The sequence below is a fragment of the Gouania willdenowi genome, chromosome 24 (assembly GCF_900634775.1).
Source record: "Gouania willdenowi chromosome 24, fGouWil2.1, whole genome shotgun sequence".
Taxonomy (NCBI): domain Eukaryota; kingdom Metazoa; phylum Chordata; class Actinopteri; order Blenniiformes; family Gobiesocidae; genus Gouania; species Gouania willdenowi.
The window spans coordinates 13821894-13849072 of NC_041066.1; the positions used below are offsets into that span (position 1 = coordinate 13821894).

At 38.1% G+C, this 27179-nt stretch overlaps 1 protein-coding gene across 4 annotated transcripts in view; it reads right to left on the minus strand.

Moving 5' to 3' along the window:
• klhl29 (kelch like family member 29) overlaps nt 1-27179 on the minus strand; it is a 286431-nt gene that overhangs the window by 5024 nt on the left and 254228 nt on the right. For all 4 annotated transcript variants that reach the window (XM_028439189.1, XM_028439192.1, XM_028439191.1 and 1 more), the window contains 2 exons: nt 18942-19135; nt 6721-6865 (listed from right to left, as the gene is read on the minus strand). In XM_028439189.1, the coding sequence (XP_028294990.1) occupies nt 6721-6865; nt 18942-19135 (339 nt within the window). The remainder of the gene's footprint in view (nt 1-6720; nt 6866-18941; nt 19136-27179) is intronic.

Below are 27179 nucleotides of genomic sequence, written 5' to 3' on the forward strand. Positions count from 1 at the left end.
CAGACGTGATCATAAGCACTTCTCCTTTTCCTATAAACACATCTCAGAGTAAATGCTGGAAACACTCATAGAAACATTGTTTTCTTCCGTTGCCTTAAAGTGAACTGGTTGCCCTTAAACCCACACACTACATTTGGAGTCAATCATTAGTGTTTAAAAGCAGCCTCTGCTCTGCTATCCGGTCGGACAGATTAGACACGAACCGTCCTCGAGGTCAGAAAGACACTTGGATGGATGCGAGTTCCCTGAAGTTCGTCACAATCAAAGCCACTGACTCACAAAGACAAACATGCTGATTGTAGCGCTGCGGGCCAGGCCTCACAGTGTTTGACACAGTTCACACACACACACACACACATGCTCCACGTAGCCAACAGGGCCACGATGTATGGTGCAGGAAAACAATCTGACAAACTCGGGCAGATTTGAATCTGTCTCGAGGCAAAGAGAGTAGTAGTGAAAGAGCAAATAGAAGTACAAAGGTAGAAACACAAACAGGATTAAAACTTGGACTGTAAGCTGATTAAAGCTCCGTACTCCTACTGGGGTTTGGAATGATCTGCATTTACATAAGTTACACACACACACACACACATACACACACACAGACCCATGCTGTGCTTTTAGCACAAATTCCCAACAGCACTGGGACTGGGAACGATTATTACATAATGTCCAAATCTCCTCGGAGAGAAAACACAGCTGATCTAAACTCTTCCTGATGAGCAGAGGAATGACCCACTAAGAGACCAGACTGTTCATACTCGCTCCCTCTCTTGTGTCAGCCTTAGTTTAATGTAGCAGAAAAGCTGCCTGGTGTGTGCTGGTGCAGCTTATCAATAACTCTGACAACATGATTTATGTTGTACCTTCTACACATAACATCCCAGTCTGTAATTGTCTCCCACATGTATTTCATGAATGCATCTCTCTCTCTGGGCTTCTACCAGGGTTAGGGTCAATTATAATTGTAAATGCATAACTGATATGAATTAAAACTAGAATATTTGCGTTTCCTGAAGAGAATGCAAGTGAGGATTCAGGTGCTCGCACTGCATTAGCATTAGCCTAGCATTAACCTACGCTTTTTCAATGACAATGCGTTAGCCCAATCCTTTCACGGGTCGGATCCTTTCAATGCATTCTTTATTCTTTATGTGGATCCCCATTAGCTTCCACAAGGTGGTTGCTAGTCTTCCTGGGGTCCATGGCATTAGCATGCGCAAACCGCATCTACACCCGGGCCCGATCGTTTCAAATGCTTCCAACGTATGCGTGAAACGCGTCTCCATCCGGTCGGTCTATTTTACAGCAGTTTGTGTACTATTTAAAAGGTTGAAACTCTGCTATTTAAAAAGAATTAGAAATGTACGTTTTGAGTGAATTCCGGTTTATTTTTTTATTTTTATTTTTTTTTAATCTTATTTTCTGTTTGGTTTTTGATTGTCAATGTTGTGTATTATGTTTTCATCCGTTTTTTAAATGTTTTTTTATTAACAATGACAAACACCACAAAACAGTCACATATTTAAATGTGTACTATTAAAATATTTAACAAATGTCGTATGGTCGGTTTACATTCAAATATCGCCTCCTAGCAGCTCTGTCGTAAGGATTGTGAGTAAAGGAAGTGACGTCGTCTACGCGCATGCGTTGAAAGGATATGAAAGGATCCGGCCCATCAAAGTATTGGGCACTGACAAGCATTAACATAGCGGTAGAATTAGCCTAGCACTAGCATTAGCTTAACATTAGCCCCCTCACTAATTATGACGTAATGATAATTGTAACTGTAATTGAAAAAGATATGTTCCTGTTGTAATCATAATTGAATTGTAATTGAGTTCAGATAATTGACTTTCTAATTGTGATTTTCATGGAAATTCTATAAAAACCTGTTACAATTTAATTAAACACAAACCCGGGGAAACATGTCACAGTTCTATGACTTACACATACGTAGTTAACAATTATTAAAATATGTTTCATATAAAGTTTACCTGTCAGTTCTTGTCAGTATCATTTTACCATTTAAAAGAAAAATATAAATCTGAGGTTATACTGGCAGAAAAAAAGGCTCAGACGCCCACAGCAAAAATAATTATACGAATATTTTCATGGATAAGGAAGCCTAACAATGTAACCATGAGATTAAAAACAAATTGAATGATCGATAATATTTATTTATGTATTTTACAGCCCATTTAAGACATGGGTCAAGCTAACCCGTTATCATAAGAGATGCTAACAGGAAGCTAACACAAGAGGAAGGTTACGTTTTATGTTTAACTTCAGTGAGTCAGAACATAATTATCATTGACTTTCAGGGGAAAAATAATAATTGTAATTGGAAATAATGCTAGTCACTGTAATTGTACTTGAACACGAATAATTGTAGGCATAATTGTAATTGAAAAATGTAATTAACCCCAACCCTGGCTTCTACAAATAAAAACTGATGCTTAAAAGTTGGTTATTGAGCATGCGTAAGAAACCCATCCCTTAGCTTTCACTCACTCTTTACTTAAATAAAGAATAACTGCAACCTTCTATTATTCAGTCAACTGAAAGTTCATTTCCAATGAATACGATCTGAATTAAAAACTAAAACGTCATCTTATCAAAAGACTACCAGAAAATCCCATTGAGCTTTTAAATTGAACACTTTGTATAAGGACAGTTCTTCCCTAAGGTCACAGAGTGGAGAGAAGAGGAAATATCACTGCGGCTCGTTAAAAGAAGGACAGAGGAAGTGAAGGGAATCAGTAGAGCTTCTCTCAGCCGAGCTGAAGAGAAGCTGCACAAAGCGTCTTGTTATCAGCACGCAGTTCAAAAGCCAGCAGTGGGGGAGCAACACTGCACATGGCATGTCTGACCTACACATCTATTAGACCAACAATAATGACTGCCTTGCACACATGCTGTCTTTGAAACATGTTTTATTTGAGAAAAAAAAGCGTATTATTTATATGCAGCATGTTTCCAAACCACTCACGACTGTATTGATTCTGGATCAAACAGAGCGATACGCTGCTCTGTCCACTGGGCAGATCTGTCTGCCACGTTAAAGATAATGAAGAAGAAGTGGAGGACTAAAGGAAAAGCAGAGATTCCAGTTGATGTCCTACATCATGCAAAAATAGAAATACTCTCACGTTCCACTTTGTGGACTTTGGCCATAGGTTAATTTCACAATGGATGACATTTGGCTCAGTCAGCCCAAAATACTTGACTGCTACTCAAAGTTTAGATAAGTATATTTTAGAATTGGATTTAAACAAGGTATTTCTGCCATCTCTCTAAATACCAAAGACCATAGCTTCATTTGGGAGCAAAATCTGGCACTTATTTGATTGGATCCAGCACCTTATTTTTTTACTTTATTTTTTTTTTCAGCATTTTAGGGCTGCTTGGTTATAGAAAAAATGATAATCACGATTATTTTAGTCATAATTGAAATCATGATTATTCAAAAAATTTGTCAACCAAAAAGTTATTTATTTTTTGGACAAAAAAACCCAAAATATATTCTTTACACATAAATAAAATCCTTCAAACACTAAAATCAAATATGTTCACTTTTGCACAAAACAAAACGCTTCTTGAAAGGAATGTGTCTTTGCTCTAGGTCTTCATCATCAAACCCAAAGTGTTCCCATGTGAGAGAATTTGACATGCCTTGCTTGTTTACCAAGCGTTTTTGCTGCGTTTCTCTTGCCATGTTTCAAGACCACTAGCAACAATTTTCCTCATGTTGGCCTGCAGGATAGTTTTGGCTTTGAGAGGGGCGGGGCGGAGGGGAGGAGCTTGCATGTGCGTGGAATAAACAACTCAAAGTTAGTATTAATAATGTGTGTGCTAAGCTTTATTATTTGTTGGTCCAAAATAGTGGATTTGTTTCATTTAGCGAATAAAACATGTTAAATATATATATATATATATATATATATATATATATATATATATATATATTTTTTTTTTTTTTTTCTTCCCCTTTTGTTTTTTCTCAATTATAATAATAATCGATTAATTGAGCAGCCCTACCTCATTTGCTTTTAAGTGTTTTGATTACATTTTGTAAAGTGTATATACTGTATATATATATATGTATTTGGACAGCTGTCTTTTATTTAGTTGAAATTACTGGAAATGTCGTACACACAAAACTGAATGTAAAAACTGAGCGCGAGTGGCGAAAAGAGGGGACGTCAGGCCACGCCCACGCTACATCTAAAGTGTGATTTTGCACAAAAAACTTTTCTCTGTCAGCTTGAAAGATGGTAGAAAATGGCTAAAAAAAAAGGCAGTTGGATTTAAAGAGCTTTTTTTAAGCCAATAAGTGAAACTCAGCCTGAGGTAAAAAAAAGTCCAAAGTCGTTTCTGTGTAAATCGTGGAAAAGAGCAGCAGCACAGCAGGAGTTAGCGTAGCGGGTAGCAGCACCTGTAGTGATGACACTAATGCAGGAGAACTGGCCTCCAACAGACAGAACACAGGAGGAGAACTATCCAAGGGACATGAGGAGGAGAGTAGAGAAGGTTCTGATATAGACGTTGAGACAGAGGCTCAGTTCAAAACCAAGATGAGCTGCTATTCTTGGCTTATGAAAGACAAAGCAGGCTTTGGCTGTGAAATATGTGAAAAAGTTTTTTTTTTAGGCTGTTTTGGACAAAATGAAAGGTCAGCACACGTTTTATTTTAATTTTCTGCTGTGCTGCTGATTCATTAGAGGAGTTATGGCCTCATGGGTGTAAACGTCTTTAAATATTTTGTATTTGTGGGTTTTTGTGTTTCGAAAGTTTAGTGACCTTTATGATGAGTGGCTAATTTAGCGGCGATTGTTGAGCTGTCCTTGGTGCTGAAACATGGTAGACTTTGACAGCTGTCACTCAGAGTGCTTCTTTAACACTGATTCATTTTTATGAAACATTTTGGTTCATTGGTTGTTTGTGTTCACGTGATATTATTGGCCCATTTATGTAGCAAAAGGCATTTTTAAAGAAATGTATTCCGTGACATTTTTGTCTCTCTCTTACTGCCGGTGTAGTGAAAAATAATCCTACGCGTGAAAGCCTCCTACAGGCACATGCGCACTAATAGCGTAGTAAATAATAAACGTATACGTACAATATTTCGCTATCTTAAATTATCCTACTATGATAAACACTAATTCTAACCCTAACCCTAAAAATTTAAAGGAAAGATTTTATTTTTCACTACACCGGAACAACACCTGGCAAATTAAGCACTGCTTAATAGGAACAGGCTAATCAGGGGCTGTTCATCAGGCTTTATCATGCCTTGAATGATTACTGTTAATATTTGGCCAAAAGTAATTCAACATCAACCGAATTCACTTGAAAATTCAACACAAACGAAATATTTACTCCTGTTTTTAATGGACGAAACACAACAAAAGCACTCAGAAAGCGTAAAACCTCCATCTAGCACCAAATAACCAGTGATCCTGATCATGGTACCATGATTATTCACAACTTTAAAGGCTTGGAAGACATTTCTATCCCCATTAATAATGATACAGTATGTCCAAATGTATGGGCACCAACATTTGTCCATAAATCACAAAATGTGCAATCCTGATCCAATCCAGATGATACTCAACTCTGTGGGCTAATTAAGCAACCAACCCAATATGACTGAGTCAAATTTCGTAATGATTGATCAATTATGAACTAAGACATGATTTTTTGAAAACGATGATTTAGAATTTTGATACAAATCTGGAATCAGTATATTGATCTGGATCTCAACCAAAATGTAATGGTATCTTCCATGGCGTAAAGTTTATCTTAGTCAAAATTCATTGGGTACTTTTTTATGTAGTCCTGCAAACAGACAAACAAACAAATGCAAGTTAAACTTCCTTGGCAGAGGTTATTATCCGTATTAAACAGTAGAATTTCCAATTGTGCTATGACCACTTCAACGATGCAGGCAGCTCTGCTTGTAAATTAAAGCTTAGAGTGGTCGGACATGTACAGTCAATAAAAACCCCGGACAAGGGGAGGTGCATTAATGCATGCTAATATTTTTTTGCACAAGATTTGGTTTCCTTCCATGTCAAAAGAAGGTCAGCAAGCCTCCAGCCTGTCTATAAACAAGTGTTGCAGATGTTTGAACGTGTACATGCACTCTTGCATTTTACTTTTGTTCATTGTATCCAACTTGACAGCTTCTCTGTTATTTTGGAGTCAAAACAAGCCCCATCTCCCTCTCAATGCAAATAAACACCAGCAGCACAATCAAAAATGACTCAAATGTCAGGGTGCTAAACTCTAATATTGTTGAAGAGTTTGATTAAATCTTACAGTCGGCTTTAAAACGGCTGGTTTCTCTCAGCATGACACTCAGCGTGGATGAGGCAGAATCCAAAAGCAGTCTGATGAATAATAAAGCTGCTCTGTCAATGGGAGGAGGGCTAACAAAGTGTTTTTTTTTTTAGAGATATGTTTGCTCACAACTGAATCTGCTTTAGTTTCACTGACAACTTTTCTTTTGTTGAGATTGAAAAAAAAAAAAAAAAAACTGACACATTCTAACAAACTTGAGTTTTACCGTTTTTTTTTTTGTGGATTAGTGTCAGTTCTTTTTTTTCAAAAACTTCACACAAGACAGACGAACAGTTTAGGCATTAAGAGGAAGGTCTTTAGGATTTCACTTCGATTAAAGATAGATATGGAGCTGCTATATTTATCTCTTACCTGCAGAACTGCCTGGAGTGATTCATATTGGGCCCAGCCTTGATGTTGCCTTTGTCTGGGTCATAGATTGTGGTGGCTCGAGCGTAGGCTCCTCCCAGGATGAATATAAAACCGTTCAGGCTCACCGCAGGGGCGTATTTGTTATCTAAAGATGCGTGAGGAGAAAAAGAAGAGAGGAATCAAATAATGGCAAGGCTATGTTTTATTTTCTTTGAAACGCAGGGCTATTGTTTGCATGCCATTGTCTTGCAGCAGAATTCCCATTTAGCATAATGGCATCAATTTGTTTCTTTTTTCCTCCCGGTTCTAATGCTTCATTCAAAACGGTCATCATCAACATTCTCCTTATCACTATACAGATATGGTCGTCTCAGGAATGCAATAGGAAGAGGAAAAACACAATGGATACGAAAAACCAATGAAAGAGCTGACTTCATAAATCATTGCGGCTTTATTGGGTTCAACTTGGAAATATGTTTGGGCTTGGAAGCAATATAAAAGAGTTACCCAAGACCCAATGATTCACAACTGCATTAAGTTCTCAGGCACCCACATAGATTCAGAAAAGAGAAAGGAGGCGCGGTGCACGTGTTAGAGATGCATGAGTGAAAGAGTGGAATCAGATATCTTGTGCATATTGTATAAAGCCGTCGCATTCAGTACATCACACAGAAGCAGAGGAAAAAAACACAAGCACCCAACGCACGACTGCTGTAGAAATAATAGATGATGGGGGATTATTATTCATGGTTTATTTCTTAACATACTATAATTAAATGTAAAAGAGCTCCTATTTACCCACAATAAAATATATTCAGATCAACTTTCTCAAAGCCTATTTTTTTGGACATTTTTAGAACATCTCATTTCAATAATAATATAATATAACTTAATATAAATCTAACAATAACACAACCAAGTACGTACAGTAAGCGATGAGACAAATCAGATATAAATAACTTGGACACCCAGATTAACGCTAAAAAAAAGACAGTTTGACCAAAATGCACAAAATCTAAATCATTGACAAGTAAGAATAATTCTATTTTAAATATCAAACTTAATACACAGTAAACAACTCATACACATATACTGTACCTAATAAATCAAAGACATAATAGACCCCTAAATGATAAATAATAATAATACTAATGAATGACTCAATAATCTTGAACATAATTTGTTTTGCTTTATATCAGCAGTAAATGTCATCTTTAACTAACTATAATAATGGATTGTTTGATTTGTAAATGGAAAACATCTTTCAATTATAATAATACTGTTAGATTTACACTTGACCTATGTAATTTGTGTATGTCTTTATCTTTGATGAGCTCATGTTTGGCGCTGACAATCACAAATGGTTAAGAATCATAACAAAAGAAGAAACATGTGCTAGCCAAAGGAGGAGGAACACTACATACACAAAATAGAATAAAAATGCTGAAAAAAACTGCGTTGGAGGCCTACAGCTGTGTATTATATCCTATTGACTTGATATTGTTGTTGATTCATTTTCTGTTCATCTGTGATAAATGGATTGATTGATTCAGCAAAAGCGAAACCTCTGACCATGTCTCTCTGCATGCATGCTCAGCTACTGAATACGAGAGTACCTCAAAACTCTTGACAGGGGAAAAAGAAATGAAAGAGCAGTTTGTGCGTAACGATACCAATGGAGACCTGAACATGGTGAACAGGCGCCCCGCTGTGTGGGAAGAGGAGGTCCATTTTCCTGGCCAATTTACAAGAAGCGTGAACAATCGACTGGTGCGTTCACTGATTTCTGGTGCAATTCTGGCCCTGGTTAGAAACATGCAGTAGGAGGCGCTATAGGGCTAAGGCCAAACGTCCAATTCATAGAAGGACCACAATAACGTAACGTTACGTTTGCCTTCTCACTTAGGGTTAGTGATGAGTTGATGAGGCCTTGTAAAACATTGCGCGACACATTACCCAAACTGTATTGATACTGTATCAATACTGCATCACTGCGGCTCAACACTGACAGTCATTGCAGGCAACCCACTTGATTCAGACGACAAACGGAGGTAAAGACCGAGTATGAAACGTAATACAATTTAAGCTATTGTATTTCATATTGTGTTATTTTATATCTTAAATAAAATATATTTGATATCTTTACGATATACAGTAAACAAGGTGAACGTGTTGTAAATGTGATGATGCTATGTCATTGTCTTTGAGGCAAATGTTTTTATTTCTTTTTTTTTTTTTTTTAATACATTTTTATTCAAAAAACAAGGTGTTCCAACTTCTCTTGACATTTTCTAAACCTTTCTGAATGACAACAAACAGTATGTTTGCTAAAGGACCCGAAATAGTTCCTCGAGCCCCTCACTCTTCACAATACTGAGGGGTTGATCCTTAATAATATAATTCAGCACTGCTTGATCCCAGGCTTGCTTTGTGAAAATGAAATAATAATAAAAAAATAATAATATGCATTGATTATTGATAAAGCCACCATAAGGAAGTTGCAAAATGTCTGTATACGTGTGTTTGTAGGTGTATTTGTGACCTCCTGAGGCTCCCCAGGCTGAAGACGTGCATGGTAATGCCTCAGCATCGAGGGTGCTGTTATTAATATTTGACAGTTCTGATGAACAAATGCGCACATTTAACCTGCAGTAGTACATAAAATAAATAATTTAAACTACGAGTCACTTTGAAATAGATTTAAATTCTGAGCGATCAACCTGAAACTGAGGTGAATAGGACAAATACCTTATTTACTGATATATATTTACTATATCAAAATGGTCCCAAACGGACAGATGCTTTGTTGACAAGTGGTTGATGTGTAATACACACGTTTCTCTTCGAACAGAGATGCATCCTGTGGCAGAAGGATCCGCCACTGTTTTTACAAATGTGGCCTAAAACCTTTGAAATATCCTCATTAGAAGGTCTATGCCTAACAAAACGCATTATTTTTGCACCATATTCGTTTTTTTAATTAACTTTTAAAAATGGGGCTACCTTGCCTTCTTTGAGCCTGTGCGCCACCATGTTGAAATGACGTAATTGATGACGCAAATCGCCTCTTTTAATCCATTGACTTTTATAGGAGGTGAAGCATTCAGGATCATTTACGTAGCAGCTTCTTCTTGTGCTGCTTTGGGTTGCTCTGATAATCAGTAAAAGTTAAAAAAGTTGATGTAAACCTCTTTTGTTTACCGAAATTTGATAAACCAAATCCGTGACCCAAAAGAATCTGTGACCGCAGGGGGCGACAGTTCCAACTCTGCCGATTCGTAGATGCCATGAAGAAGAGAAGAAGCGCTCCGGGTGCATGTAAATATAGGCAACCGGGAATGACGGCTGCTCATTAATGCCGACCCAAGTTGAGTCGAATCTGTCTGCTGCAAAGAACCGGTGTTCTTGTCAGAAATGGTTGAAAGTATGGTTTAATTATCCAGATTTTTTTTTCTCTGCTCTCTTGACAGATTTTTTTGGGTCACGGATTTTGTTTATCGTTTGTTCTTTCACAACATTCAACAATGGCGCAGCAACAACTTCCTGTGTTTTTGGTGGTTTTTAAAGCCCTGTTTTGTGCCGTCACTGTTCCGTTCTCCCACCATCCTCTGCTCTCTACTTCATCGCCGATACTTCCTGTGTTTATTCCACTCCGAGACAGTTGTGTTCACTGCCCTGCTAGTCGCTCTAGGCTTTGATTGGAAAACGCACCGAGACCGACAAAAACAATCGCTCCAGAATTTGCTTGTTTGATCCACTTTCGACTTCGTTTGCGTGTTCACACAGTCTTTACAAGACTGTGTGAACACGCAGTCTTGTTTCCCATTTCCTGGGAAACAATTTGTCTGATTTCATAACTTGACTATGTAAAAACAAGTTCGGATGAACTGCGGCCGGCCCCGCGGAACGTCTCAGCGCCGAATAGCACGTGCCACGTTCCCGAGAATTCAATCAAATGACTCAGTTCGAGGAAAAATAGTAATCTACATTGAATTGCCTTTGAAACTATATATCACACAACTATGTTTTGATAAATTTAGAAAGTACCGGAAAAAGGGGTGGGCCCCCGGCCGCCCCCCTTTCAAAAAGATCTCTGAGAGGCTCAAATTACAGCCCGATTAAACAAGCATTACCGGAGGAGTAGTAATTTGAAAAATGGGGCACATATGGAGTATTGGGCTCCATGTTTCAATGATTCAGTAATATTTGACTCACAAATAAATACAAATCAAAAATTGAGAGAAAAACTACATTTTCCAAGCACATCTGTGAGCAGAGCATAGCTGTGCCTGCAGGGCATCGCCGACCACCATCACGATAAAACAGCTTAGTCACCACGCCTCTAAGCCCTCGGGCTGAGGTCAAGGACGCTAAACGAATTTAAACACTCTACACACACAGGAACACATGACTCATGTAATTTTTACTGACACTGCAAACCAACACCTGAGCTGTTTTTTTCCCCCTATTGATACACCACAGCTACAGATCAACAGATTTCAGATTCAATGAAATGATAACGCTACTAGGGCAACACACACACACCCAGAGAGAGAGAGAGTTTCATATCACTGAGAGCTGAAAAGGAGAAAGGAGAAAAAGCAGATTCAGTTCTTGCTGCAAGAAACTGAAATGAGGTTACTGAGAGGTACCCGGAGGGGTGAAAAAACCTTTATTTAAACAATGTTTTACACAATATCCACTCGTTTTGTGGAAGAAGAAAAACGGGTTTTAAATAATGAACCAGAATAGTGGAAGGAGAATCAAACACTCTTATTCTGGCTGATGGAGAAACGTCGGAAAGACATGTCCTAATAGGTTGCTATGGAAACAATCCCTAAGTTCTCTTGCACTTTCCCTATATCTTCATTGTCTTCTTCCTTTCTCTTCCACATAGACAATGGGACTGCCAATGGCCTTCTCCATTTCACCAACGCACCATTTGCAATAGTAATTGGTTAGCGGTCAAAGAGCGATCTGGCTGTAGCTAGCGTGCATTGGAGTCCCCAGGGTGGAGGAGTCGATGGAGAGGCGTCTGTAAGCTGGGGGTGTCAGCTGGGTGAACAGCAGTGTGTTTGCCTCTGTGGGGCTTTGTATGTGCATTGACTGACTGATGAAAATGAGTCACTGGCATGTTTAAACCCTCTTTACCGGAACAACCATGCTAAAGTACTCGAGATCTATATCCTGTTGAAAAGTGCACTTCAAATTTGAGACAGATGGCAGCACATTATCTTCAGGCTCTTTGATCTGAGGCTGAATTCACAGTAAGATTCAAGGACTGCAGGCTGCCTGAGCTCTGAGGGGGTAAAACAATCCAAAATATCAACCAATCGATATTAGAGAGAGTCTATACATTCAATATAACATTATGCAGATGTGTTATCTATTCATGTTAACCTTAGCTATAAGGCTGGGCATCGTTTGGATTTTAACAATTCTGATTCCGTTTCTAAATTTCGATTCCTGTTCTAAACGATTCTCGATTCCGATTCTTTGAGCTGTGCAGGTCAACAGGTCACAGATTTCACAGGAGAATTTTTTCATTTGAAAAAGCCTTTACACAGGCCATTAATTCAGTTAGTTGATACAGTTTAATTTGGTTGCCGTACTGTAACTAGGGTATTCAATTACAAAGGTCCCCAACTGTAACTGTAGAACTGAATCTTGCTGAAATACAGTAACACTACAAAACAAGTTGGCAGCAGTCTAAAAAACAAAAAGCTGCAGCCCACGTAGATGTGAAAGAAAATAAAACAAACTCAAACCCTGGAGCAGTCATGTGACAAATCAATCAATAGTTCTTGTTATTCTGTTATTCTGGCAACTGGAACTTAGCAATGACAACTTCATGAAATTATTTACAAATACATTGTTAACAACTATGAATAAAGCTGACGTTCTCCCTGCAGTGGTCAATTATTTTTTTAAACACAGCAGCTTCAAACTCCCATAAATACTTAATACTTTAACTAAAATGTTAAGAGTTGGACAAGAATCAATCAACAAAACTACTTCATACCCAGAAATATTTGTTTTCAGCAAAAAAAATAGTTTGAGGGTTTAGTTACTTTTGAAGGATTATTTTTCCACTGATCAGCATTGATTTGTTAAATTAGATCCAAACGTAAATAATAAATTGTTGCATAAGTTGATTATGTGAGCATCTGCACAGGACCAGTGAGACCAGAGACTGCCTCCTTCTAGCCCCAGACAGAGGGTTGGTCTCAGTTCTTTTCTTTTAGCGATTAAAGAAACGGCACTAGGTTGGTTTAAACCATATTTATTTATATTTGCGTATCCATCCTCTATCCACAGTATCAGCTGTGCTCCGGTGCTAAACAACTGGTGCGCACTCCCGTGGCGGCTTGGCTGATTACTGCAGTTACCCTAACCACCGTAGTGTCACTATGGAGTCTGATTTCTAGATCCTCCCTATGCTCCTTTAAGCAAATCTCGAGGTTCCTAATATTTCCTAATATCTCTAAAATCAGGAAAATTTTGGCCCAGATTGAAAAACAAACCCATGTATTTATTCCATCTCATTATTGTAACTCTTTATTTATCAGGATGTCCCAGTAACTCAATAAAAAAGTCTCCACTTGATCCAGAATGCTGCAGCTAGAATACAATAACAATAACATGGAAGATATTTATCCAGTACGGGTACTTGCTTCTCTCCCTTGGCTTTCTGTATAATCCAGAATAGAATTAAAAATCCTCCTGTTAGCATACAAAGCTCCTAATGCCCAATGGAAACATGCAAACTAAGTCTTTTTTTCTACGTCTCTCAATAAATTTACACCTCTGATGGAGATGCTTCAAGTTTGTCGTTACAATTTAACCCAGGATTCTCTTGCTGTGTGGTCAAAGTGGTGACCACTAAATAAATCTTGACAAAAGAAAAATGATCAATCTATTTAAAAAAAAAAAATTAAAAAAAAAATCATGATAATGTGTGTTATTTCTTCTGACAGTAGTGATTAATAGAGTAACACAAATGAAGTGTGTTAAAAAAAAAAGCTCAGGAAAGGCTCATTAATCAGTTGCATCATTAAAAGATGTACAGCTGTGAGACTACATGAGTAAAGCTATTCTGTAAAGTGAAACCCACCATCAGGACACTAATCTGGTCATAATGAGTGTTTAGGAAAATAACGTGGAAACGTCTGAAAACAAACTGTAGAAACAAAATTACCAAGTGAGTTTAGAAAACAAAGTTTGTTTAAGCCATGCCCTTATGATATAAAGAGTTATACTATACATTCAGAAAAGCTCAAAGATTATTATTACCAGGTGTCCAAAGAAAAATATTTGCACTTGTTGTGGTGGACTGACACAATCAATGTCTGAAAAGAGGACTTTTAGATGACTTATTTTGTAAAATGAAGAACTCAATGACACATAGAAGTCCAATGTGAATTGTGCAGAGAGGTTTTCGAGATACGAGCAGTTTACCTGGAGTTTTTGGGACTTATGGCTAAGCAGAGATATAGACTGAGGTATAATGTGAAACACAAATGTAATTGAGGCCAGCAGGAGTATTGGGTGAATAATACTGGAAAGAAGTTGCATGACAAATATGTTTAAATGTCATATTCTTGCACCCTAAACACCACAAACCATATTTTCATCCATCTCGCTTGTATTAAGATGGAGGTGGAAATCGCAGAGACGGATATCTCCAAACCTTGACATTTGGATAATTTGAGTAAGCTGACCTTTTAAGAACGAACCAGTGAGACTTTGTGGCGCTCCACTGCACTTCATGTTTTGGTAGACGTGGCTGTTTGATGCAGACGGATATGTTGACGACAAAGGAGAGATGAGACAAGCGAGGCAAGCAGAAATCTTTCCCAAAAGATTTGTTGGAGTGACTTTTTTTTCCCCTTATTTTGAGCATGAGTAATGTTGTTTTTCACTCTGTGAGAGATAGGAAGTCAGTCCTGATAAGTGTTTGTGAAACCCATTTACAGTCATTGCGGGAGATTGTTCGGGCGGAGGGAAAACACACGCATGCACGGCACGGGAGCGCGCACACGGCGGGAGCACGGTTGCAGGAAATGCACACAGCTGTATTTGTGTCAGTCGATAAGACGGTGCTGAGAGACTGTGAGAAACGGAGGCGGGAGTTGGGGACTGAGTAGAAAGCGAGAGGGAGAGAGAGAGAGAGAGAGAGAGAGAGCGGTGTAGTGAGTGAGGGAGATGATCAGAGAGATTAGAGAAGGAGGCGGTCGGGTTGTTAGAGACACACTCTCCACTGGCACGCTAAAATCATTGACGGCCCAATTTCACAGAATGCACTGAACCCGACTATTATCCCCAGGCTGGTGGCCTGTCAGACGTGGGCTCATCTACACCGTGACAGATGTCAGTCTGAATCTGATGTGCACACTAATGCACAGTGTCAAAAACATAAGCACAACTGCATGCAGGTACAGTATATATATGAAAAATTTAACAATTCATTTAAAAATAATCAGGAAATGTTCCTAGTTCCTTTGTAGGCTATTTTTGGACAAATTCACCACAAACTAACAATACTTTTGCCTAATAAAATACTATATTTTCTTGTAATTTATTGAAACAGGATTATTTTATGCTGTAGAGACCATTTTATCACACTACTGACAATAGGAGACAATAATTGGCTACATTTTACAAAAAAGACTGTATTTACTATTGTACTATTGAAGTAATCACATAAAAGTTGCATGGTATTTTATAATTATAATATTTTTAATAAATTCCACTTAAATTTGTAGATTAAGCCTTAGGGAACCAATGTTTTGAACCAATGTGACACAGTTAGGGGTTTAGAAAAGTTCCACAAATGAAAAACCATAAGAAATTATTGAGAGGGTACTTATGATATGAAGGGGGTACACAAATGACAAAAAAGATTGGGAACCACTGCCATAGGGTAACCATACGTCTGGATTTACCCGCACACGTCTTGTCCGGATCGTCAATCCAGATTTTATAAATAGATGAGAATGTCCAGGTTTCCCAGGGACTGGGAAGGAGTTGCTACTTTTCAGCAAATTATGGTGATTTTAACTCACACGTGATGGAATCATTAAAGATGCCGTTTTGTTTTGAAGAAATCATCACACGCAGCAGGGAGAAGAGAGGCTGAACGTCAACGGGAATGATTGAGAGATTTTAAGAAGGTTTATATGACATTTTTATGCCGGGCTGCCGGACTCAAAACGCCACTCACTTTGTTCTTCTTCGTCCTGTTGTTTTTGTGTACACTAGTTAAAATCACTACTCCTCTGTTATTCGTGAACGGATTAGGCTGAAATTTGGTAGATATAATCTATAGATGTCTACGCATCGATGCTCGGACCCCGATTTTTAATTTGAGGACCAGGGGCACCCCAAGGGCCCCCCCCCCCAAAAAAAAAAAAAAGAAAATTGATTTCTCATGTATTTGCGAGTCAAATATTACGACGATTGGTGGTATCGAATCATTGAAACATACGTATCACGGGGGCGCCAGGGGGACTCCGGGGGCCTCATTTTTCAAATGACTACTCCTCCGTTAGTTCTCGTTAGATCGGAATGCAGTTCGGAATGAATACTCTATGAATAAATATGATGAGACCCTTGAAGCCATATTTTTTTAATGGGGCCGGGGGCCCACCCCCCATTTCCGGTAATTTCCAAATTTATGAAAGCATAGTCGTGTGATATATCGTTTCAAAGGTAATTCAATGTAGATTACAATTATGCCTCGCACAATTCCATTAGGAGCCCAAGGGGCTCGGGGCCACCTCCCTTTTTTAGGCAATTTCCTTTAAAGTCGTTTTCTCATTTATTTGTAAGTCAAATACCACCACATTTTCTGTTATTTTTAAATTTATCAGAACATAATCGTGTGATATATCATTTCAAAGGCAATTCAACGTAGATCGCAATTTTAAGTTACACAATTTCATTTGTTTTACTCAATTCTCGGGAACGTTGTACGTGCTATTCAGCGTGGAGATGTTACTTGTTGAAGGTCAGATAGTTGTAATGCATACCAAAGGTGATTGACTTGAGGATTGTTTTTAAAGTCTTTATTATAAAAAGAGAAATACATCTTTAAACCTTATGGACAATAATGTATTTATCTACTATATTGTATTTTGCCATTAAAAGGTCAATTTAAGGAAACACTTACTTTTAAGTACGCCGAGGTTGGCACAAGTCCTCATTTTTGAAAATCAAAATATGGTCACTCTAATATATTTATATTATTATATTATATGTGGGGTGCTCCTTACATAACTCAGGTCCTATGGTACATCGGACCTGTGCTGTCAGGCCATGTAGAGCTAAAACAGGGTTAAATGAAGGTGTTGGGATATATTTGTGTTGAAGCATCACTCCTCTCAGCCAACTACTGCGCCTACTCTCTAATACTATTCGGCTCTGGCCCCAAACGCTGTGTTACATAATTATCATTTCCCCCACAGCAGTCCAACGCTGAAAAAAGGCAGTTAAAATGAAGCGCAAGTTTCCGGGCGACAGTGCCAAAAGAAGTGCTTTTGAGCAGGAGCCTTAACGACTAAAATACAGCTTCTTGTCAGGAAACATTTGAATTTGAATAGGTTTTCACCGCACGCTGCACAGCTATTTTCTTGAAAAATATTTGAAAGTCCTATTGAGACAACAGGGTACAGCTGAAGCAAGCGGAATACAACTTATGGGAAAAGCTGCTCATAATTAGAGTGGGATGAGAACATCATTATCTTACTAATCTCTAAGTATTAAGAAGCAAAGAAAACTCACACATTGCAAACATCCAACTCAGCTCTGGCTGAAGCCAACAAACACTGCCTTTTAGCCTGACTAAATCTCAGTAATCATCAACTTCTATCTTGTGTGTTTAATCCACCACAAAATCCTCAAAAAATGAGCAAAACAAGGTGGTTTTAGGTCACATTAGGGAGCATGAGGGCTGGGATTTAGGTGAATATTCACTAGTTTTAGCTTCTCTGCCACAAAAGGAATAGGGTTCACCTTTCAGCCAAGACTAAGTGTGTGATGAAAACTGTCTAGTTAGCTTTGAGATGTCTGTGGGTCCTGAGGTAATGGCAGCTTAGTTGAAGCATCTCCTCTGCTGCTGTGGTGACTCACGGTGCAAAGTAGTGCAAAGTTTACAGTGTGGATAAATCCAGAGTTTAGCCAATAATGTGTCAGCAGCTTTGTTTATACCCACTCATCATCTCAGCCATGCTCCTCTTGTTATAATGACAGCGCAATAACATAGGAAGAGAGGGAAATAATGGCAAATACAGAACAGGATGATGATAATGAGAAGGGGAAACAATGAGAATGGAAAAGGTCACACTCTGCTTGTTGATTATTCTGTTGCCATGTGAGAAGGTCCTCATTTTCCCTGGAATCACGCTGTAAAAAAGCATATATATGCATGCCTCACAGCAGCTAAATTTAAATATCTCCCTGCCTTTAATGTGGCTTCCTCCCATAGTGAACATTTAAATGTTAGCGTCTCCAAATCCAGCATAGGAGTGAAAATCAGCCCTGTATTGGACTGGAAAAGGTTGCAACACTCATTGACCTTGACCATCAATATTAACGTAAAATGTACCCAGTGATCCCATTTAGAATGCTCTTCAACTGCAGGACACTTTTTTATATCAGACAGATACAGTTTCAGAGTTAGCAAAGCTTAGGTTACACCAGAAGGCACTAGGGCTGGGCGATAAGAACCAAAACTCATATCTTGATATTTTTTTCTCAACATGGCGAAATACAATATATAGCTAAATATTTTAATTTCAAATGAAGTCTAACCAGAAAGACAATTCTGGGTTAAATTTGCTGATGCAAAATGCCACATAGGCACACTTATTAACAAACAGCAGCACAATATGCGCCACTTTTTCCTTTTCCTCCTGTAAGGGACAGCACGTGTGAGTGAGTTCTGTAGTGTGGCTTGGTTAGGGGAAAGTCTGGGTTAGCATTCACTCAAAAATCCATCTGTACTTTTCATGCTGTTCTGATAAGTAGCGAAAGCAGAGAATCCTAAAACAAGTACTTTAAAACAAAATAAGAAAAAAATTATATATATATATATATATATATATAAAACTCAATATATCTTGATTCTTGATATATCACCCAGGTCTAGAAGCCATACACCGAGCTAAAAGCCAAACGGCACAGCCAGTAAAACCAGCAGAACCAAATAATGTGACACAAACCTATCATGGGCGACTCGATGAAACTCCAAGTGTTGCTCTGAGGCACAAAAGACTGGAGGACACCAGCCGAGCGTCCGGCCTCGTTCACGCCCCCGAACACGAACACCTTTCCCCCGCACACAGTGGCTGCTGCAGAGTGGACAGGCTTGGGAAGAGGAGAAACCGTCTCCCACTGGTTAGTGATGGTGTCGTACCTGAAAGGAGCAGAGGAGTTGATCAATTATTGAACCTGGATCACACATGATAAATAAAATTCAACAATAACAGACCGTATTCTTTGGAAGTGCTAGTCGGAAGTTTATGCGCCGCGTCTTTTTTTTTCAAATCAGATCACTTTTGTAACAAAAATAAAGTGCAGAAAAGGTTTAAAATGAGGAGTATATTCTGCTCTAATATTTTAAAGCGATGTAATATTTTGTCAAGTAAATGTTTCCTGATTTGGATTGAAACACTTATTTACAGATAAATGAGAGAAGAGAAATATTTATTAACTAAAGCAGCTTTTCTCAAATGGAGGTACGTGTACTAGGGATGTCCCGATACAACTTTTTCATTTCCGATATTGATCCGATATTAATTAAAAGAAAGAAAAACTTATTTTGTCGTGTGGAATGTTAGAAAAGTCTTGATCAAGTGATGTTCCTCAAACAGAGAACAATAGTCAACAACAGTAGGTACCAATTGGTTACATACATTTTAAGCTTCAACATAATATCTACAGTATTCTACAATTGAATAAAATAAATACAAAATGAATTGGGGGGAAAAAAATAAAATAAATCTGAAATTTGAATCCGATATTCGTTTTCAGGCTGATATCGGACCAATATCCGATATCGGATCAGGACACCCCTAACGTGTACCCCTAGGGGTAGAAAATTGTGGAAAATTTACAAATTAAAGCATTATAATATGGTTTTTTTTTGTGTTTATTTAGTTAAAAATGATAATCATGTAAATGATGATGAAATGATCTTGATTAGAACATGAACTGAAAATACAAGGGTCAGTCCTGGTCCCACACCAGATGGGAGACGACATGAAATGATAAAAACTGTAGAAATGAATTTAAGAGGCCCTAAATACTGTTTCATTCCACTTATTTACAAAAGTTAGATTCTTCATAATGTGTTATCACTCAATCATTTCATCATTATGCTCTATAGTTGTTTTTTTCATAGTATTCTCAGCAAAATGTTGTGGTCGAAACAAAGGCGAAATTAGATTAAGAAATTACATTTATGTATATATATATATATATAGATAGTCTGCCCATGCATGCATGAATATATACATATGTAGGTGTTTGTGTACATGTACTGTATATATATATATATGTATATATGTATGTACTTGTACAATCGGATGCATATGTGTGTATATTGATATATGTAAAATTCTTTACATAACCTTTTTCCCTTTTATAACATTTATAACTTAATTGTACAACTTCTACATATATATAATGAAAGCCTATTTTATGATTTTATTTTAATCTTATTGTTTTGCACAAATGTAGCTATTTTATAACATTTCATCTTTCCGTGGGCACATGGCTCTCACACTTGCTTTGGCAATGTAAACCTGTTTTCTCATGCCAATAAAGCTGTTTTGAATTGAATCAATAGAGAAAGGTTTGAAAGTTTGAGAACCACTGAACTAAAGTATATGCAGACAATGGTTAAGTAAGAGTGAAATGTAGAGATGATTATCCACTACTATCTTTAACAAGGCTCTATTACCCATAGAAATGTAATAATCTGAAATAAACCCTTTAATAAAATCCTTCATACCCAACGTGAGCAAAGCTTGTACAGGAAATCGTTGGCTTGCAAGTTTCCACAGCTTTGAAAATGCAGTGAAATGTTCATTTTGGCTGCAGGGCTGACAGATATAATTAGCAGAATGCCTACACCACCAGGGAAGATGAAAAAGACCGACCATTACATACAATGACAGCAATTAAAGCAATTACACAAAACAACATACGCTGGAAGCTACAAACCATTAGTCCCCAGAGTTGGACTCTGTGTCAGCTCGGAGTTTTAAACCTTTCACACAAAGTCAGCTTTCAAACAGACTTTGTTGAGCCTGACTCTCTGCTGACCCGAAACCACATAAACCAACACATCCAGATGAAATGGTTACCATGACACAGGCTTACAGGACTGCGTCTGTGTCAGAAAGTGTGTAAGTGTGTGTGTACGGTTTTTAAAATGTGTCCTAAATTTGCATTTCTGTTTTGGGCTACGTGGCACACTGACATGTGTTTGTGATTGTGTGTTTCTTTTAGGCACTATTGTGTTTGCAGTGTTATTTCATGTCCACGGATCACTGATCAAAGGAGCTGCGCCGGCAGCCTTTATTTAGCTGAAGAGGACCTCATTAAAGAGACACAAACAGAGCCCCAATCTTTGATGGAAACACAAATTCATGCACAATTAGATTGACTTTCCTAATCAAAGTTGTGTCTTTGTTGTGAAAGAGAGAAAAAAACTAAACCTTTGTAGGAACAGACGCGAACGCAAACAACCAAAGACTTGAGGCAGATCTGAAGGTTGAAAACGTCACGACATGCACTGATAAAAAGTTGCTGGGCATCTTCTAACACCATACAATCAGGATTGCGTTTATCAAGCGCACAATTTAACACGCACAATCTATTTAGCGTGTTTGCACAGGCAGGTGGAAACTGTCACAGCTTTACGCAGATAATATGGCGACAGGAGACGACACAGGAGAAACAAAAGGCAACAAAAATAATAAGTATTTAATGGTAAAGTTCACACTTTTGCTATAAAAAATGACAGATTAAAAATAACTGAGTATTTCAGCCACCTAAAGAAAAAGCAGCGTAAACCCTCATTGGGGTGTGTAGGGAACAGATTGATACACTTGATCAGTCAAAGGCAACATTATTAAAGATGTTTCCAGCTGTGGACCTGTCTTGTTAAAGGTGTGGTCAGAAACCTGCTACATGAGTTGCCCTCTCGTTATTGGATACTGGATGGAGATATTCAAAACCCTTTCTGAGATCCTGCAGAAGTGGATTCATCCTGCTCTATTGATCGCATTGTTTGGTTTGGGGTGAAGCCTGCATCAATATAACTCACAACATGCCAACACAATATGGTGTTGTATGTGACAATACTATAGCACAGAGGGTGATTGACTAAAACTCCTCCTACACACCTGGCATGACTGAAGGAAGTGATGAAACTTTTACAAGTGGAGAAAATTAAATATCTATCAAGAGAAAAGGTATTTTTTTTTCTATTTAATCTGGCAAACTTTTATAGACGACTTTAATAACAATAAGTAGCTCATAAAATAAAGATATTAAACAAAGTGTTATTCACCCCCCACTTTTTCATTCTTTTTCTTTTCTTTTCTTATCAATGCCTTTTATGTGTATACATATGTATGTTTATGAATGTATTTATACATCGTTTTTTGTTTTATTCAATTATTTTATTTTATACTACTTTTTGTATCTGGTGCAACGCAAACATTTAGAATGCATAATCATACCATCAAACTGTACTTGTGTACCTAAATGTACATGTTCCTAAAAGTTGAAATAATAAGAGTAAATGAATAGAAATTAAATTAAAAATAAAATAGCCTGTTAAGCCCTACTTTTTTCTTTTTCGTAACATTTTTCTCTTTCTCTTGGGCTGCTCTGATACCTGCAGCCGTGCTCTCTGCCCTCCCTCTTTATGTCCCCGCGGCACAGATGAGGTTCTGGGGTTTAGACCAACGTCAAACATTCTATCCATTGACGGCGAGTGTCAGCCCAGAAACAGCACTGACCTGCTGTGTGTGTGCCTGACACAGGCAATGACATCTAGCCCATCTTCAAGTGCTGCAGACAGTTTTCTTTGTTACTGCAGAAGCTCAAGATCAATGTCGTCAATAGGATGGTTTTTGTTCCTCTGCAAAGGTGCTTTGTTCGGAAAGTTTTAAAAAGTGTGAAGGGGACAGATGGATAGTAAAATCCTTACAAACAGTATCTTTATGTAGTCAACATAATTCAGTATATTCTATGAATTCACTATATATTCAATGTATTCTAATAGCAGAGGCAGAACTGCACGTCCAATTCAACGGATTTTATTTAATTTTGCACTTTCGCTAACTCAGCTGTCCTACATTCTCCATGTTGAACACTTTTACACAAGCAAAATATTCAAAGTAAGGCGGTTTCAACCCATGGAAGCAGCTTAGGGCCAATTTTGAGAAGAAAATAATTTTGGGCAAATCAAGAATACAGTCCAAATGTCAAAATTAAAGTAAAAGTTTCAAGAAAAAAGTTGAAATATGATGTCGAGATTAAAATGAACATTTATTTATTTCATTAACAAAAATATTAATTCTGTTTCAGCTCATAAACATGGTCTTTTATTCTGTTTAAGGATTTTGAAGAGATATTGCCAAAAACAGTTTACTACTTTAATCTCGACATTTCAACTTTATTCTTGATTTGCCCAAAATTATTTTCCACATCAAAATTGGCCCTAATCTGCGTCCAATGCTCAACCACATCCTCATGCTCACCGATTTGTGCTGCAATGAAAAACACTATATGTTTTTTAATGAGGTGAACTTGTACTTTCTTTCTTGAAACCAGATTTCTAAACAGGGGTCAACAACCCTAATTAAACCTTGGGTGTGTTCTTTGTCAGCCATTCATTGAACATTCTGATCAAAGCTTTTCTGGTGTGAGTTGATGCATGCAAAGTCATGCTATTAAACTAACACCTAAATGCACTGGATGCACTTTGTTGAAAAGGCTGTTTGATGAGATTGGGGTCTCGTGGGGGGGGGCTCTCTGGGCCCAACCCTCGGGGGGTTGGGTGCTGGGTCCTTGGCTCCTTCTCGGGTGTGTATGTGAGGGGCGGTGGCTGCCTCTCGGCTTGGGATCTTTTGGGGGCATCTGAGGGGCTCCTTGGCCCCCACTCTTTCTGCTGGCCTGGCTGCATCTTGGGTTTGCAGTAGCGGTTCTTGCACAAACATTGGTCATGGATGCACTGGCATGCCTTGGGCTGTGGGATAAACTCGTACTGGGCTTAATCTTAGTCAAGTTGATCCCAAATACCTGTTTTAGGTATAACCACTCACTCCTTCCGCCACCACCATTACACCTAAGCTCCATACTTGTCACCAGACTGGCTTGATTACACAACACAATAAGCACAATATGCTCCAACATCACATCTCACTCTCACTTTAAAATAATCAACTATTCCCCAATCTATTTCCTACCTTTACTCTCTCTTCCCTGTTCCCTTCCCCCTCACCTAGGTGTAACACTGCCCTCTCTTTTTACATCCTCCCTATAATAAAGTGTTTCTACCCTTCCTTATGGAGAGTTGGTGATGGTCACATTTATGCAATAAAATAAATGCATTTATTTAATTGCAATAAAAAAACATGCATTGCTGTCTCCTTGTAGTGTTGACCTTTGACAGTATGTGCAGACAAAGGAAAAGAAAAGAAAAGGCTGTGTGATAAAGTAAAAGTGGAGAATCGGTGAGTTCGCCTCAGGGAATGTTCCTTTAGCTGCTGATAACGTCCTGCAGCTGCAGAGGCAGACGACGTAGGTTTAAATGGACTGTCAGTCCAAAAAAGTCACACAGAATGTACGTCAAGAAAGGTGAACTGGAAACATTTGAGAGTGCCAATTATTGCCCTTTAAACACACACACACACACACACACACACACACACACACACACACACACACACACACACACACACACACACACACACACACACACACACACACACACACACACACTAGTATCAGGTGGAGTCAGTGAGAACTGCTGGGACAGAGAGGCTAGCATGTGTCTCATTTTCTGACAGATATAATTACCACTTGCACCACATTGGGGGGGGGGGGTGCTTTATAAATGTGAGGGTCAAACTCTGCTGAGAGATGCTGATTATGGGACAGAGAAAAGTTAAAGAGAGCTGCTTCACACAGCTGGGCCTGTTGAGAAAGAGGATATTTAAAAAACACTTAACGATCCAATAGAAACGCAACATCTTCAACAATGTGCCAATTTTAGGAAATGTCTTGGGAGTTGGATTGTTATCTAAGACTTCTTCACGCTCACCTTTGTGCAGCCACAGTGAACATTTAATTGTGAATGCAGGCTGTTGAAGTGGGTTTACTGCTTCACCTTTAGAGATAAGTTTAGGAGTTTGGACAACTGGGACAAACTCTTCAATATTGCAAGGAATTAGCAGAGGTGTTTTAAGCATCTGATTAAAGCTGCTTTCACACCCGTATAGTTCCAGACTTGGGCTAAATGAAACGGCTTGCATTCACAGAGCATTTCTTCTGATGCACTATAACCCAGAACATACAGTGAGGATATGACTGTCAGAATAGCTGTATATGAAATGACATAATAACGTACGACTCCTACTAAGTCTGACGTAAAAATGAGTATGTAGTGCAATCACATTAGATAGTATGGAGATAGATAGTACGCAAGAAATACTTGGATATATAACATATTAGGACATTTCCTAAGTATGCAGAGTGGGCACACTAGTCATACTCAACCGCCCCATAATGCATTGCGAGCAGAATGTAAAATCATCCTGGGACTGGCTTCAAGCTAAAAATCAAACATCCTCTTTTCAAAACAAAAGCCTCTCTTTTTGTCTTCCATTAGTTTTTAACGCTTTTGTAAATAGGGCTCTTTTTTTTAAGTCAGTAGCACAATGACGGGTGTCCAAAAATCTCACAAATGTCGGCATGAAATGTGTTTGCACAAGTTTTATGGTTAAAATGAGCCCATGTTGATATTCTGCTTGGTCACTTTCTTGCTTAAAATGTTTTTAGAACTTTCAAAGTTGGCGAATTAACACATATTTAGCCTCAGTGTGCTTCTGGTTTTTGTAGGTTCGAAATGCATCTTGGGAAACTTGGAAGTATACTTCAGTGGATACGGTCATCATCTTAAACTTCCTAACCCAGCTTATAGTATATAGTAGACAGTACATACTCATTGAGTTTGTAGTGCATAGGACAGAGTATGTATCATCCACCTGAAACAAACAAACACTTGATTATTGTGGTAAGTTTGGAGGAAATTATTGAGGCTCTGCATGATGGAATTTTTCTTTCTTTATCATAATCCCACTAAGACAGTTTGTTAAACTAAAGATAGAAAAAGCAATGATGGGGAAATCCGTAGAGTGAGAGAATAAAGCAACAGTATTGTGCAGTATTAACTAACTACAGCCTTTTAAACTTGTTTTTGTTGGCTCCTGTGAAAGCCAGTCTCTTTAAACGAGAGCTCGATCACAAAAAATGTGTTTAAAGACTAGAAATGCAAACACAGCCTATCACACGGAGAAGTGTGCAGATCAGGAGAAACTCCGTCTTAGACTGTCAGAAGGGTCGCAAATGTGATGAAGGCCATTGCTCTTGGGATTCACCATCAAGCTTTTCATCAGGAACGTGACATTACGACTGACACTTAAAAGGCCCCAAGTCTCCTCTGAGCCTCTCCCAAAGCTGCTGCATCAGCGAAACAGCAGAAGGGTATAAAATGTTTTTTTATTGTCACTAACACACTGCAGGAGTTCATCCATCAACCTGTTGTGATGCATTGATTGTGTTTTTTTTCTTTCACAGTTTTTTTTATACAAGTGTTTGTACACAGAATTTGGTCACAACATGAAGCCATGTAATTGTCAGTAACTCCTGACAGACTTTGTTTCATTACGAGGGATAAAGCTGCAGTGTTACAACATGCAGTCAGTGTCAGATTTTCTACTTTATTATCCACTAGAAGATGGAATGGAAACCTCAAACTTTCTACGCAAGTATTTTGAAGGAAAAAAAAAAAAAAAATAGCTGTATATATACAGTATATATATATATATATAACAAATATGTTTTTCAAATGGTAAGCCAAATTAACATTATCTGGTCAAAGTTCAAGCATCAATTGTAAGAATGAATTACATCTGCCAAGCAAGAAATATTTTCACCTGTTTTTATTTGTCTGCTTGTTTGTCTATTAGCAGGATTATGGATTTTGACAAATTTTTAACTAAAGGTAGACCTTACACCAAATTTGACTCAGTTATGTCGGGTTGGTTTCTCAGTTATATCAGGTAATATTTGTTTTGGGTTGTGAGTTCAACTAGATTTAAACAACAGGAATAATAGTCTGCATGACGGTAGTTTAATGACTTTATCATTGGTTTTGA